The 15,016-nt window shown below is 35.1% G+C and overlaps 2 protein-coding genes across 2 annotated transcripts; both read left to right on the top strand.

Annotated features, from left to right (window-relative positions):
* The first annotated feature begins 187 nt into the window (after positions 1-187).
* LOC137721012 (late embryogenesis abundant protein At1g64065-like) lies at positions 188-2,510 on the top strand. Its single transcript, XM_068460140.1, has 2 exons — positions 188-192; positions 2,090-2,510. Exons 1-2 carry the CDS (start codon positions 188-190, stop codon positions 2,508-2,510), a joined length of 426 nt encoding a protein of 141 aa, XP_068316241.1.
* Positions 2,511-8,587: 6,077 nt separating this feature from the next.
* LOC137726197 (homeobox-leucine zipper protein MERISTEM L1-like) lies at positions 8,588-14,051 on the top strand. Its single transcript, XM_068465082.1, has 11 exons — positions 8,588-9,226; positions 9,961-10,279; positions 10,388-10,505; positions 10,838-11,026; positions 11,118-11,561; positions 11,659-11,760; positions 11,838-12,038; positions 12,165-12,339; positions 12,429-12,700; positions 12,859-12,954; positions 13,152-14,051. The coding sequence occupies exons 2-11, from the start codon at positions 10,038-10,040 to the stop codon at positions 13,521-13,523; spliced, it is 2,211 nt and encodes a 736-aa protein (XP_068321183.1). The 5' UTR covers positions 8,588-9,226; positions 9,961-10,037; the 3' UTR covers positions 13,524-14,051.
* The last annotated feature ends 965 nt before the right edge of the window (positions 14,052-15,016 follow it).

Raw genomic sequence — 15,016 nt, 5'->3', positions numbered from 1 at the left:
TTAAGATCTCTCACAACAAAAAATAAAAGAAACGGAACGGGATAAAAAGTGAAGATCAATACCCTTATCTATTATAATCCATGAAATTGTAATCCTTTTTACAAGCTAAATAGCCCTTCTGATTTCCACCACGCAAAAGGATTGAATTTCCATGAAGAAATAGGAAGGCCACAAAACACCATAAAACATGGGGTTAGTCTCAAACCCCTACGATCTGTTCAGTAGGAAGGCCAAAAAACAACCATAAAAAATTGGTTGGTCAATACGATACTCTCTTCTTGTCCTACTCCCAATCGCAACAAGATATGAAGCGAAACCTTAATCATGCAGCACTATCTTTTCAGCGTAGTATTCCAACCTTCATGCATTTTCCATGGACAAACTTTTATTCACCAACCAATAAACTCAAAATACTTATTCTGTTAATTACTATGCAACAACTCGGTGGTGGCTACTAGAAAGTAGAATCATGCTTCATAATGACATCAATATTTTCCTCCTATAACCAAGATTTAGACTTCAGAGTGTTGCTTCCGATCTTGCCACAAGACCCATACATCCCCTACCCACTTCCGAACTGGTATATGCCGACGAAGTGTGGTACGACTCATGTCGTAACAACAGTGTTTTATACAACACATCAGCACTGTACCCATTTGAACAAAACGTCAATATCGCCTTCCCATTAAGTCGCCGTCTTTGTCTAGGCATTGTTTTAGAGAAAATTTCAATGACGACGTCCACGGATCAATCCAGAGTGAGCACTTCTCGGTTAAGCTCCCCGCCAATTACTACAAAAGATTTTACAATGCATCAAAATGAAATAAATAAATAAATAAAAAACCATGAATACAAAAACAAGGTAAAGAGTGCTTAAGAAGAAAACAGGTGTAAGAATCACTACAGATCACATAATTTTCAAGCACGGAAAGAAGTCACAAAAAAAAAAAAGAAAAAAAAAAAACAAGTTTGACATGAGCCTGGCTTTCAAGGCTCGATCCAGCCCAGTTGTACACATGTTCTGGCCCAAATTATTTTCCACCCTATGACAAACATACAAAAATGGAAAACGATGGCTGACAACCGTCCTCCAAAGTCCAAAATCATTGTCAGAAACGGATTTGGATCCTCGTCGGATCCCCTCCTTGGAGATCCTAGGATCAACGAATATGGATCGTTGATCAAAAATCATGCGGTCATAATTTTTTTATTTTATATTTTTCACGCAAAACAATGGTGTTTTACTTTCAAAAATATAAAAAGTATTTAATTGGGACAGTACAACTTTTGATCAACGATCCAGGTTCGTTGATCCTTAGGATCCCAAGAAGGGGATCCGGCGAGAATCCAAATCTGTAAGAAACTCCTCTATTTTTGTCTCCACCAATAAAAAATACAACCCAGACAAAACCACACCACACCACATTCTTTTCTTGTTTAAATCATAACAACCTTTGCATATAAAACATTAAACATATCTGTAATCCATCCAAATCAATCAAATTAGACATTCCCTAATTACATTAATCATGGCAGCAGGCTCTTGAAAAGGCTTGAAAATCTTTGCTGCTGTCACGGGCATTCTCTTCATCGTCATCTTAGTTGTTCTAGTCGTTCTATTCGTTACAATTTAAAACCCAAAGAACCTTCAATCTTCGCCCAGCCGGTAAGCATAGAGGGATTTGAGTTAGTAGGTTTCCCGTTAGACCAACTTCAATAGTGGGCTAAAAGCTAAATTACCCTTTAAAATTTCCCCCTAAACCCAATTCAACCCAAGGGGAAAATTTGGACTAAATGCTAAATGCTAAACCAAAGCCAGATTCCCCCCAAAATTTAGCCCAGAAATCAGAGTGGACTCCATCCAATATTTATCGGAATTAAATTTTTTTTGGATTAAAATGTTCATAAAATTAATTTACGATAGTCTACATATTTATTTATTTTTTTAAATTTAATTTAACAAAAAAAAATAGCCTAAGTTCATTCTTTAATAATCTCGGGCTAAAATTTTAGGCTAAAACGGTTGGAGCATAAAAGCTGTTTCTAGACTAAAAGCTAAATTTTCCGGGTTACAATATTTGATTTTCAGCCCAACCATTGAAGATGCTCTTATAAAGTTAAATATATCAATAGGAATATTGGTCACCGTGAAAAATCCAAATTATGGAGGCTTCAAGTATGAGAATAGTACAGCTCATATCAGCTACTGTGGGAATGTTGTCGCCGAAGCTCCGATCAGAGACGACACAGTTCCGGCTCGTTCGACTCATAACATCACCAGTGTTGTGAGTATTTTGGCTGACAAATTGGTAACTGATTCGCATGTCTTGGGTGACATGGCTGTTGGAGTGCTGAATTTGACTTCAGAAACCACCCTGCATGGCAAGGTGAACTTGTTGAAGGTCTTTAAGATGAAGGCAACCAGTTATAGCGATTGCAACATTTCTATCTATCACTACTGGAACCCAGAGCGCCGCCTCCGTTTGCAAATCGAGGGTAAAACTCGATAATTAATATTCACTTGTCAAATAATATAAACTGTTAGAACGAACTGTTAATTTATAATATTCACTAAACGAGAATATTTATCGAGCTTATAAATGATAAATCTGTAGTCTGAGTACTACTATTGATTCATTTATTTATTTTTCTCTGATTCTGTTTGTGGATTTACTAGCTGATGATTTGTTGCTATGGAAGTAAAGTTAGTTGTTGTACTGATTTCAGTTTGCTTTATTAGATGAACTCATTATATGGAAGTATTGGTGTAAATTTATTTTTAAGGACTTTATCTTTCAACTCCCAATTGGTACCCTCCCTCCCCCATTTAGATTCTCACGAACTTCAAGGTCGATTTCAACCCTCAAGTTGGGCAAGATTTAGGTTTTTCATTTAAGTATGTAGTTTTAATGCAAAACTACTTCCTTCAAGTTACATGATATTGGAATATGGATTATGTATTTATTCCTTGATAATTAAAGAAAGTTTAGGTACTGTAAAACTAATCGACAATATGGAAATTAGCCAACTGCTTATACTTATAAGTACATGCAAAATATCTATTTTTCCGGATGTGAGATTGATACTCTCAACACTTCTCCTCATGTGTGACGAATTTTCAAACTTAACACATGGACAACACTGGGTGACATGGAGCACATATGGCTGTTGGACTTTACACGTCAAACAAGTGGCTCTGATACCATGAAGAAAATTGAGGTTTCATCATAAAATCAATTAACAATATGAGAATAGCCCAACTACTTATAAGTACATGCACAATCCCTTATTTTCTCGATATGCAATTGATACTCTCAGCAATAATTATTTCGAGGCATCAACATTGAAATGATCCTTGTATGAATGCTTAGCCTATATATATGATCAAGATGTTACAAGAACAAGCAAATATCAAACAAGAAAAGAATTCCCATTAATGTAATGTTCCTTGTATGAAGGCTTAGCCTATATATATGATCAAGATGTTGCAAGAACAAGCAAATGTCAAACAAGAAAATGATTCCCATTAATGTAGCTAGTGCCAAGTTGATAGTTGATATCAGTGGCATGATTTTAAACACCAAGCAGAATTCAAATTTGTGACCCACCAAACGTTAATTTTTCAGAAAAATAAGAAATGTAGTAATCAATGCAAGTACCACTGAATATATATGGTGGGTGAACATTTTGGACATTGAATTAATTCAATGTTATTCATAGTTTAAATTCCTGCTATTGTCAAAAAATGGCATGCCGAAGTTTTTATTTTATTTGATTATAAATAATATATTACAATAATTTATATTAAGAGATTTAGAGGAAAATTTGACCTTGAGACACAATAAGTACAAAAAGAAGACTTGAACTACTATGACAATCGACCACCGCGGGCCAAAACTTAGCTAACGTTACATGCATACATGATGTATAGCAAGCAAATTTATCTTGTCCGAGTGTTTTGATTATTCTTAACTTGCTATTCTAAATGAAGTAATGAAACATGTTTGCATTGTATGTGTGTTTCATAAAAAAGGGTTTGTGTTAAATTTAGTTCTTTTTTATCGGGATATTTTTGAATTTATAAAATAGCATTTTCATTGTCAATCAAAAAAGGGGTGAAAATCATTCTAATCATATGAACACAACTAAAAGAAATAGTCAAAATAAAATTACGAGCAATATAGTAAATCACACACATAGTTTTTTTTTCTCTCCCTCATAGCCAAGTAATTCCCATTCATCCCATCTCCCTCTCTCTTCCACACTTTTCTCCGAGCGCTCTCTCTTTCTTTCTTTTTTATTTATTTATTTATTTATGAAGTAGTGCTCTCTCTTTCTTCTCTCCTTAACTTCTAATCCGTTACAAAAAATCACTACTCTCATAAAAAAATCAAAAAGTATATTTCTTTCACACTAAAGAGCGTGTGCCTTAAGGGTGCAAGTTGGAATAGTGTTTTTTATTCTAACAGTAAAATTTCTAAATCCAAACATGAAATTTAGAATATTTTCTGAAAAATTAGAACAGAAATTGAAATGCACTTAGAGATATCGATAATTCCAAATTTTTTATCTGAATTTTTCCGAAGTGTTCTGGACTTATTCCAATAAGAAAACCTTCTGAAATATTTCAATTTTTTTTGTAGTTATTTACTCATATTGTATATTTTGTTAATTACTTTTATATTTTATTGTTAGTTTTGGATATATTTTGTTCATTGTTTTAATATTACACATACATTTGTATATTAAGAAGGATAAACATGTTAGTATACCACAAAATTAATTCAATTTATACATAACTACATACAAAATATTAAGAAAGAACAATAAATTGCAGTACGAATGGATTCTTCTTTTATTTTCCATACTTTTATATTTTGTTTTTTTACAAAAAATACCCTTTGAGAAAAGCACAAATTATAAAGGGGAGTTTAAAAAAAACACTCTGGTATTGTTCACCTTTAACGAAAAACTACATTTATACATTTCCCTGATACTATTCACTATGCCTTTAAAAAATGACTTTTCATTAAAAGAGAAGTTTTTTTTAACTTTTCGTTAATTTTCCTATTATAAAATGGGCGAGAGAGGGATAGACAAGAACAAGATTGAGGTTTTCATTTTTTTTATTTTTTATAGAAGCAGACAGGTTTAAGGTTAGGATATTTGGAGGACATGGACAAAGGGTGATGTCCTAAACTGTGTCCTAAAACTAAAAAACACTAAATAAGGGAGTATATGGGTACGGGAAGACTGTAACAACTGAACGACTCACCAATATCAATCGAAGCAACAAAAAGCAAAAGAGAAAAATTTGCTTTAACATATATGTGCCACATTATGTACCATATCATATCTATATTAATATATCAAAAGTTAGAGTCGACAGTTGATGTTGTCTTTGTAAATACTAGCATTTGCCTACACACTGTGTGTGTATGAACACATTTTTTTAGAAAATGAGAAGGAGAGAGGGAGAAGGAGAACACGGGGGGGGGGGGGGGGGGGGGGGGGGGGGGGGGGGGTGGGAAGGAGTGGGAGATTTTTGTTTTTGGTCTTTTTTTTTAATTTTATTTTTAATATTGGAGGTATTTTAACTTCACTTATAGGTGAGGCTTCAATAAAAATAGTAAAATTTTGACTTGTGAAATTACATTATTGCCTATTATTTTTTGTGTGTGATAGAAGACTAATTGGTCTTTTTACCCTCTTTTAGTTGACAAAGAGGGTTTTATTAATTAGTAGAGAAGATATAGTGTGTTCAACAAATAAAGAAAACTAAGTTGATAAAAAAAATAAAAATAAAGAAAACTATAAGTAATTTTCTATTTCTTTAATGCAGGTCAATTTTTCCATTTATTGTGTGCGATGTGAACATTACATCAGATGAAAAAAAAAATGAAATAGATAGATTGATAAACATTTAAGAAACAAGATTGTGAGAAATCTGAAGGGTCGGAGAGGCATTAATTTCAACCTCATATGACCATCATCGTATACACAGTGTCAAGAATAGAATTCAAGATGCGCCGTGTGAAATCAGATTTGGAATTCATCTCCAACTAATGGACCACCCCTTGATGGTTGCAAATAATGGTTTTATTGGATTTCTATAATAAGTTTGATTAGAAGTACCATGAAAAAAGGTATTAGTGGTATTCTCTTTTATTTATAAGTGAGAGGTATTAAGCTTGAAACTCGTAGATGACGAGTTTGATATACCAATTCATTCATCCACCTTTTTAATGTTAATATATTTTTGTATTAAAAAAACTGAAAATTTAACTTTCCCCCTCCAAACTAATTTTTTCTAGCCTCTAGCCCATCATATAATATTTATTTGAATAAAACCCAATGATTAGGATCCAACTAAGCAACTTATCAAATTAAGTTTGTGTGTCCGTTTTTATATTTTTTGGATCCCTAATATACCCCATCTAAGCCAATATGGAAAGTTCTTGTAATTTTGTTTTAATTGATCACGTGCATTGAATTTGGCAAGGTCTTGTAGCCATGAAATATGGTTCTAGTCTTCTAGATGGAGGAATTAATTTGGATTTTTTTTTTAAATTTCGACAATAAATTTCAATTTGAATATACCTAACTTAGTGTTTATTTTCAACAATATCTATTGTTTAATTTTATGAAAATAATTTACCTACTATAAAAATTAATTTTATGAAAACAATATCAATTGTTTAATTTTATACCTACAGTATAATTACATGAAAATAGTTTACCTACTATGAAACTTAATATTTTGAAAACAATATCTATTGTTTAATTTTATGAAAATAATTTACCTACTGTATAATTACATGAAAAAATTTCCCTACTATTAATTTTTTTTTTTTTTTGAAAACAATATCTATTATTGTTTAATTTTATGAAAATAATTGACCTACTGTATAATTACATGAAAATTAATGTGCCTACTTTTTAAATTTGTAACAAAATTAATTTACCTACTTCTTTTTATGGTATTAGTATACATAAATGTAGAATATATGTCCGTATATATTTTATCTAATTAGATTTTGGATTGGAGGAGTTCACATAAAATTTAAAATATACTAAACAAATTAAATGTCTAGCTAAAAGAAACGTATAAGTGATTTGGTGGCATGAAATATGAGAAGAAAGTACAATGAATCATTTGAGACCTATGACTTTCTTCTATACCTTTTTACAAATTCGAACTTTCTAATGGATTATTAACAGGTTTTTTATTGTTGTGGATTATCAAACAGATGCAATTTACCATAATTATAATAATAGTAATATAATATAATTGCCAACAATAATTTGAGTATAATATATAATTTGGTAATAAAAAGTTAAGGTTCATGCTCAATTATGAATGTTGCATTTAAGCAAGCTGAAAAAAATATTGGCAATTTAGACCTTGTTTTAGAAGAATCTGGATTGCAATGATGAATCTTGTGAACGAGTTTGTAGCAGACAAACCTTCAGTTCTTTAGTGCAGCGATAAGAGCGTGTACGTATTGTGACCTATTTTACTGAAACAAGACAGTGTGGTAGAGATAAATGGAGAAGGACTTGAGCAATTATGTATGTTATTACTCATGCCTTGTGCTAGTAAACAAGATAGGATTCTTTGCCTCGCAAATAATACAATCATAAAAGAATAAGATATTCTAGTATCCTAAATATTGTTGAGAATTAATGAGTCTCGCATTGATGGGAGCAGGGATCTTGCATGGGCTTATAAGTAAGATGAGCTATACCCATATTGCCAATTGGTTTTATGGTGAAACCCCAACTTTCTTCATGCTGTTAGAGCAGGTTGTCCCACGTGTGAAGCCAAATGGCCACATGCGCTTCACATACCCCGTTGTGTTGTTCATGGGCCACACGCACTCCATGTACCCTGTTTTGTTGTTCATGGGATAGGCTTAAAAATTCGCTACACGTAAGATGGTGTGTTGAGAATGAGTCCCACATTGATGGGAGCAAGGACCTTGCATGAGCTACTCCTCATATTGCCAGATGGTTTTATGGTGGAATCCCAACTTTCTTCAAATACAATTAATGACACGTTATTTGATTTGCAAATTTGGTCTCCCTTGCATTATTCATATCACAATATAAAGGAGTGCTGGCGGAGTGAAAAACTGAAAGGGTTGAAATCTAGGGCAGTTAAAAAAGCTGTAATTCATATTTCACCACCATACTCCCCTAACAAATTTAAAACATGAGCATGTTGAGATGCCAAACCAACTATTCTCTCTCTCTCTCTCTCTCTCTCTCTCTCTCCCTCTCATGCATGCTGAGCAGCATTTACACCTTTCCCTCCCGCCATAAATGCAATCGCACCCTCTCAATACGCTCCGCATTAACTCCTTCGCTGTCACATCCTCTCCACCGGTTTCTCTTTCTTCCCCCTTCCCCCCAAAGTCTCTCTCTTTCTTACTCTCTCTCGTTTGCTATTTCGATTCCATCTCTTTTTTCTCGTTCGTTTTATCTCTTTCTCTCTCTCTCTCTCTCTCTCAATCTTCATCACCGCATTCTTCTTCTTATACCCACAAATATTCTACTCCTACCCACCACGGTCTCAAAGGGAACAGAGAGTTCTTCGTTCCCCCATAGCCTAGAGCTCAAAGGGTCAGCTTCTTTGAACTTCAAGTCACGTTTTTATTTTTTCTACACAATCTTCCGTTACTTTTTAGAGAGAGAGAGTGCTGGGTGGTATTGGGAAGACCGAGATTTGGCTTAGTGGGGCGTTATAATCCTAGTTTAGTGTGTTTGAAAACTCATTAACTATTAGCCACAGTCAATTAGCACGAAAGAGCAAAAAAGCTAATGACTTTTGAAGGCCTAAATTAAACCGTAGTGCTACGTACAGTCATCATTTGTTTCCCTTTATTTTTACTAGCTTGAACTAATCCAGTCAATTAGGTTTTTTTTTTTTTTTTTTTTCTCAGACAGCGCCAGAGAATCTATTAAAATTTCCAACCACAACAAAGAGTCAAAACCCCCACACATAACACCACATCCAGAAACCACCTCTTACCTCTTCAGAGTCAAAGAGGAGAAAGAGAGAGGGGGACAGAGGAGAGAGAGGGAGACAGAGAAGAGAGAGAAAAAGATGAAGGGTGTCTAGTCTAGGGTTTTGTTTGGGAGTGAGATATTTTATATATATGGTAGCCGGAAAATGCTTCCGGCAAGAGATTATTTCACGAAAACTCTCGGCTTATCTTCTCAGGTCAGTTTGGTATTCTTTCTTAGATATATTCTGGGGGGAATAATATATATCCATAAATGATATAATATTCTTTTTCAACAAAAACATTAATGTTCGGTAGAATAATTTTCTTATTATATATTTTCCTTGTGGTCATTTAGGTTGCCTGATTTTGGGTATGATTTTTCTACATACATGTATTTGTACGTGTTATATGCCCGTATTTTCGTTCTGGGTAATTAATTGATGCATTTGAAGCAAAATCTCTTGGTTGAAACGGTTAATCTTCTGAATATTTTGGGGTAAAAAAAGGGTAAATCTTCTCAGAGAGGGGGTTCGGGGAGACTTGTATGTATGTATGTAGATACACGGTTTACAGCTTTATCTTACATTTATTTTCTACTTCCAGAGTGGAATACAGATCGCTTCCGTATAAAATTATCATACCATTCATTATTCTCTCAGAAATATCTTTGGTATTTCTTAAGTTTTTAATTTCTCTCCTCCAAATTTCTGTTCTTTCCTGTTTTCTGTCTATGGATTGGGTCGAACTACTGGAAGAAATGGGTTATTTCTCTTTTTAATTATTTTCCCCCATTATTTTTAATATATGTAAGTATGTTATCAGCTAATTGTGTCTTAATTCTAAACCTAGCTTTTACTTTGGTCTGAGTTCTTTAAACTGTTCATCAGTGTGGTGCCCTTAATTTGTTTATAAATGATATAAATTGACCTATATCATTTTGTCTTGGCAGATTGAAATTAAGACAAGAGAGATAGGTATTGAGCTAGAACAAGAGTCCTAAATTCTACGGATTTGGAAGGAGAAAAAATGTTTCAGCCAAGCATGTTCGACAATCACCACATCCTAGATCACATGACGACGAGCAGTACCCACAAAACCTCGGATAGTACTGGCCGACTGCTGGAGGATGACTTCGAGACCAAATCCGGAACCGAAACGACTATGGACATTCCTTCTGGTGACGAGCAAGATCCCAACACCACGGGCCCGCGCCCCAAAAGAAAACGTTACCATCGCCACACCCAGCGCCAAATCCAGGAGATGGAAGCGTATGTCTTTGTGTTTTCTTGTTTATCTTGTTTTTAGGGTTTTTTTTTTCGATCATGAGCTTCATTGTGAATATAATATATATCTCGATCGAATTTATATCTTTTCAGATTCTTCAAGGACTGTCCTCACCCAGATGACAAGCAAAGGAAGGAGCTGAGTCGTGAACTAGGGTTAGAGCCTTTGCAAGTCAAATTCTGGTTCCAAAACAAGCGCACCCAAATGAAGGTAACGCATATATACTATCACCACACACACACACACACACACACACACACACATATGCATATAGTGTATGTATATGTAGAAAAATCAATTGGATAATATACGCACTTTATGCGTTTCCATAAAGTCATTTAGTTCCAAATTTTCCACTTATGAGAAAATTTATCCTTTATTCTCTGAGAGTTTTGAAATTATACTAGGCATTAAGCACTTTAATTATATTCAACCTCTATGCACATTATGCTCTCGAATAACTTGGCCCTATTTAACTTAATTTTTTAATTGGCTTAATTACTCTGTGTATCAATTTGACATTAAGTATATATTACTCTTAGGCACAACATGAACGCCATGACAATTCAATTTTGAAATCTGAGAACGACAAGCTTCATGCTGAGAACAATAGGTACAAGGAAGCCCTTGGCAATGCCACATGCCCCAACTGTGGAGGACCAGCTGCAATTGGTGAGATGTCATTTGATGAGCAACATTTGCGGATTGAAAATGCTCGTTTACGTGAAGAGGTGACCATTATTATAATACATGCATACTGCACCTTTTTCTCGTCATTATAATTTTTGTAGCCTATTGAGTTTTGTTCAATTGGTTTCACAGATTGATAGGATATCTTCGATTGCTGCTAAATATGTTGGGAAACCTTTGACAAGCTCATTTTCCTCTCACGTGCCTTCGCGCTCCCTTGATGTTGCGGTTGGGAATTTTGGTACTCAGCCAGGCTTCGTAGGAGAAATGTATGGATCATCTAGTGATCTTCTCAGGACAGTTTCAGTGCCCACCGAGGCAGATAAGCCGATGATTGTTGAGCTTGCCGTTGCAGCCATGGAAGAACTAATTAGAATGGCTCAGGATGGAGACCCCTTGTGGGTTCCTGGTGACCACAACTCAATTCAAAAAGAAATTTTAAATGAAGACGCGTACTTGAGGACATTTCCGAGGGGGATTGGCCCTAAAATATTGGGCTTAAAGTCTGAGGCTTCAAGAGAATCGGAATTGGTCATCATGAATCATGTTAACCTTGTTGAGATTCTCATGGATGTGGTAATTAACACACATATTTGAACATCAAGTAATTGAACTTGGATTTAATAGGACTTTATATCTCTTTGAATTTAACACAATCATGATGTGTTTTCAGAATCAATGGTCTACCATCTTTTGTGGTATTGTCTCAAGAGCAATGACCCTTGATATCCTATCAACTGGAGTAGCTGGAAACTACAATGGAGCCTTGCAAGTGGTATGTACAACACAATTAATTTAGAATGGATTAAAGCATTTACTGAAATTAATCCGTACGATATAATTTTTATGTAGATGACTGCTGAGTTTCAAGTACCCTCACCACTCGTTCCAACCCGTGAGAATTACTTTGTAAGGTACTGTAAGCAGCAAGTTGATGGAACTTGGGCAGTGGTTGATGTTTCCTTGGACAACCTACGCCCAAGTCCAATTTCAAGAAGTCGAAGAAGGCCATCCGGTTGCTTAATCCAAGAATTGCCAAATGGCTACTCTAAGGTCTATAAAGTTTCTCACTAGAGCTCTCCTAAGCTCATTATAGTTCTCTTTTTTTTTTCACAAAAAGTTAAACATTGTTCTCTCAACTAATTCGCATATTCATGATTTTTATGTATGATTGTTTAGGTTACATGGGTGGAGCATGTTGAAGTGGATGATAGAGCTGTTCACAACATATACAGACCCCTAGTCAATTCTGGTCTTGCCTTCGGAGCTAAGCGTTGGGTGGCTACACTTGATAGACAGTGCGAACGTCTTGCGAGTTCCATGGCCAGTAACATTCCTGCTGGAGATCTTTGTGGTACACACTAATCTTAATTTACTTGCTTTGGTAATTAGTTTTCTCTTAATATCAAAGTAATGGGTTCAAATTGTTATCTTATATTACAGTGATAACTAGTACTGAAGGGAGGAAAAGTATGCTGAAGCTGGCACAAAGAATGGTGATGAGCTTCTGTACCGGTGTTGGTGCTTCTACTGCACATGCATGGACTACATTATCAGCAACGGGTTCAGATGATGTGAGGGTCATGACCCGAAAAAGTATGGACGATCCTGGCAGGCCTCCTGGGATAGTTTTAAGTGCTGCAACTTCCTTCTGGATTCCTGTCCCTCCCAAGAGAGTTTTTGATTTCCTGCGTGATGAAAACTCTCGTAGTGAGGTACATATTGCATGTTAATATATATACATATATATCTCTGATATATGAAGGCATAGCTAAGTAAAACATAGAGATATACATATGATATATTAGGGCACTGCTAAGTATATCATATATATAAACATGTACACATTTAATTTGTGGCATATAATTTTCAGTGGGATATACTTTCAAATGGTGGGCTAGTTCAAGAGATGGCGCACATAGCTAATGGTCGTGATCCAGGCAACTGTGTCTCCCTACTTCGCGTAAATGTAAGTCTCGATCGATATTATATATGCATTGAAAATATGTGTATTCTAGAAAATATACTCTCGTCATGCTTTATATTGTCAGATTGTGGAAAACTGTCTAGGTCAGTTCTTGCCTGAATGTACTCCTAAATCATAGTGAATATTCTCTTGACTAGTCTTTAAACACTAGACAAGCTAATTAATGGGGTGATTTTCAGAGTGCAAACTCAAGCCAAAGCAATATGCTGATACTTCAGGAGAGCTGCACTGATTCAACCGGGTCATACGTGATTTATGCACCGGTTGATATCGTGGCCATGAATGTTGTGTTAAGTGGTGGAGACCCAGATTATGTTGCACTTCTGCCCTCAGGTTTTGCCATCCTTCCAGATGGAGCTGCTGGGTCCGCAGGAGGAGGAATACTTGATGTTGGCTCTGGTGGGTCTCTTCTCACCGTAGCATTTCAGATCTTGGTTGATTCAGTTCCTACTGCTAAACTCTCTCTGGGATCTGTGGCCACTGTTAACAATCTAATTAAGTGCACGGTTGAGCGTATTAGAGCCGCAGTTACATGTGACCAAAATCCATGACAACTAAAAAGCCTAAATACATGGTGAGCAAGAATGGTGGGTTTACTTCGAAATTGATTAGGGTTACAAAAGGGGAAAAGTCAAGAACGCACCTTATAATATCCTTGTCTTGTGGTGTTTTGGTGAGATTTTGGAAACCCTAATCACCACCCCACAAGGGTAGTGGGTTCGGGTATTGACTTTCCCAAACTAAGGGAAAAGTAAGCTCAAGACTTTGTCAATTGTTAGTTATTGTTCACCTTAAATTTACTGTTTTGGTCTTGGATTAGGACTAGGGTTATTAGGGTTAGGGTTCCCCGCAGGGTTGTAATTTTATGACTGTCTTAATTAGCTTCTTTTTTCTACTCATGTTTATGTTTAAAAGAGGTTAGTTGGACTTTTGAAATCACATTAACAATGGTTCCCGTTTCAAATAATTGTTTGTAGCTTTCATAGTAATTTTATTTGGTAATTAATTAATCATATTTTTAGGAAAGAGGAGTAGATCATCTTACATGTACTCCAATACTTGAAGCCTGACGAGTTGACAAATAGATCTGAATAGTAACAATTAATATAAAAAAAACCAATGCTGTACAAACCTATGAGTTTAAAAATAGAGGAACGTGAATTTGATATCGAACTATATGTTAAAAAATTTCTCTGAAAATTTTACCCCTAAAAAATTAAACTCATTGGAGTAAAGTAGTGGTAGAACATTCTTGGTTGCATGTTGGATTATTAAAAAACAAAAAAAAAGATCTTGGTTGTAAGTAAAAATAAAATATATATGTCAATTATCAATTGACCCAAATTCAACGTTCGGCTTCTGGTCCATCCGCGTTAATTAAGGACTGTTTTGATTGTTGATCTTCCTCCAAAGTTAGTTTAGACTACATAGCAATATTCTAAGTGCAGCCTTTTGACTCCAAAGTTAGTTTAGACTACATAGCAATATTCTAAGTGCAGCCTTTTGATGCCAGAACTTGGAGGATACAATGGTTAGTATTGCAAATCTCTATTCCATCCTCCCAAGATATACACACTGTAGCACCTCGGCTTTTACGGAATATCAAAAACCCAAATTTATGGTTTTAGCCAAACGGTTGTTGAGGTATCATTCAATTTGTAGCAGAAAATTTCAAGGGCCCCCATGAAATATAGAGGTACGTGGTGTTAACTGGCATCTTGTGGTTGAAGTACTAGTAGTTCTAGAGGAATCACTTGTATTTATATTCCAATGCCCCATTCGACCTGTGAGGGAATAAAGTCATCCCCAGACTTGCAATTACCTACGGATGAATTAATAAGAAACTTCATTTGCTGCAAGCTTCATATTCAGCTTATGTGACTCGTATATATACATGTGCATGTATGTACGTATGCATACAAGGAATTACTTTAAAATTCAAAGAGTTTTCAGGACTTCCCAGTTCCAAATATGTTTGAAGTTCTTCAAATCACAAATGTATTTGAACAAAATAATGCAATCTTAGATTATATATGATGACCAA

This window comes from Pyrus communis, chromosome 2, assembly GCF_963583255.1.
Source record: "Pyrus communis chromosome 2, drPyrComm1.1, whole genome shotgun sequence".
Classification (NCBI taxonomy): domain Eukaryota; kingdom Viridiplantae; phylum Streptophyta; class Magnoliopsida; order Rosales; family Rosaceae; genus Pyrus; species Pyrus communis.
The sequence above is the reverse complement of the archived record's forward strand: the minus strand, read 5'-3'. Positions and strand labels throughout refer to the sequence as shown.

What these genes read in the sequence shown, in the direction of transcription:
- LOC137726197 (XM_068465082.1), top strand. Translation starts at nt 10,038, where the DNA reads ATGTTTCAGCCAAGCATGTTCGACAATCACCACATCCTAGATCACATG. An exon ending in ACAAGCGCACCCAAATGAAG is followed by an intron (nt 10,506 to 10,837) that starts GTAACGCATATA and finishes TATTACTCTTAG; the next exon opens with GCACAACATGAACGCCATGA. An exon ending in TTGAGATTCTCATGGATGTG is followed by an intron (nt 11,562 to 11,658) that starts GTAATTAACACA and finishes ATGTGTTTTCAG; the next exon opens with AATCAATGGTCTACCATCTT.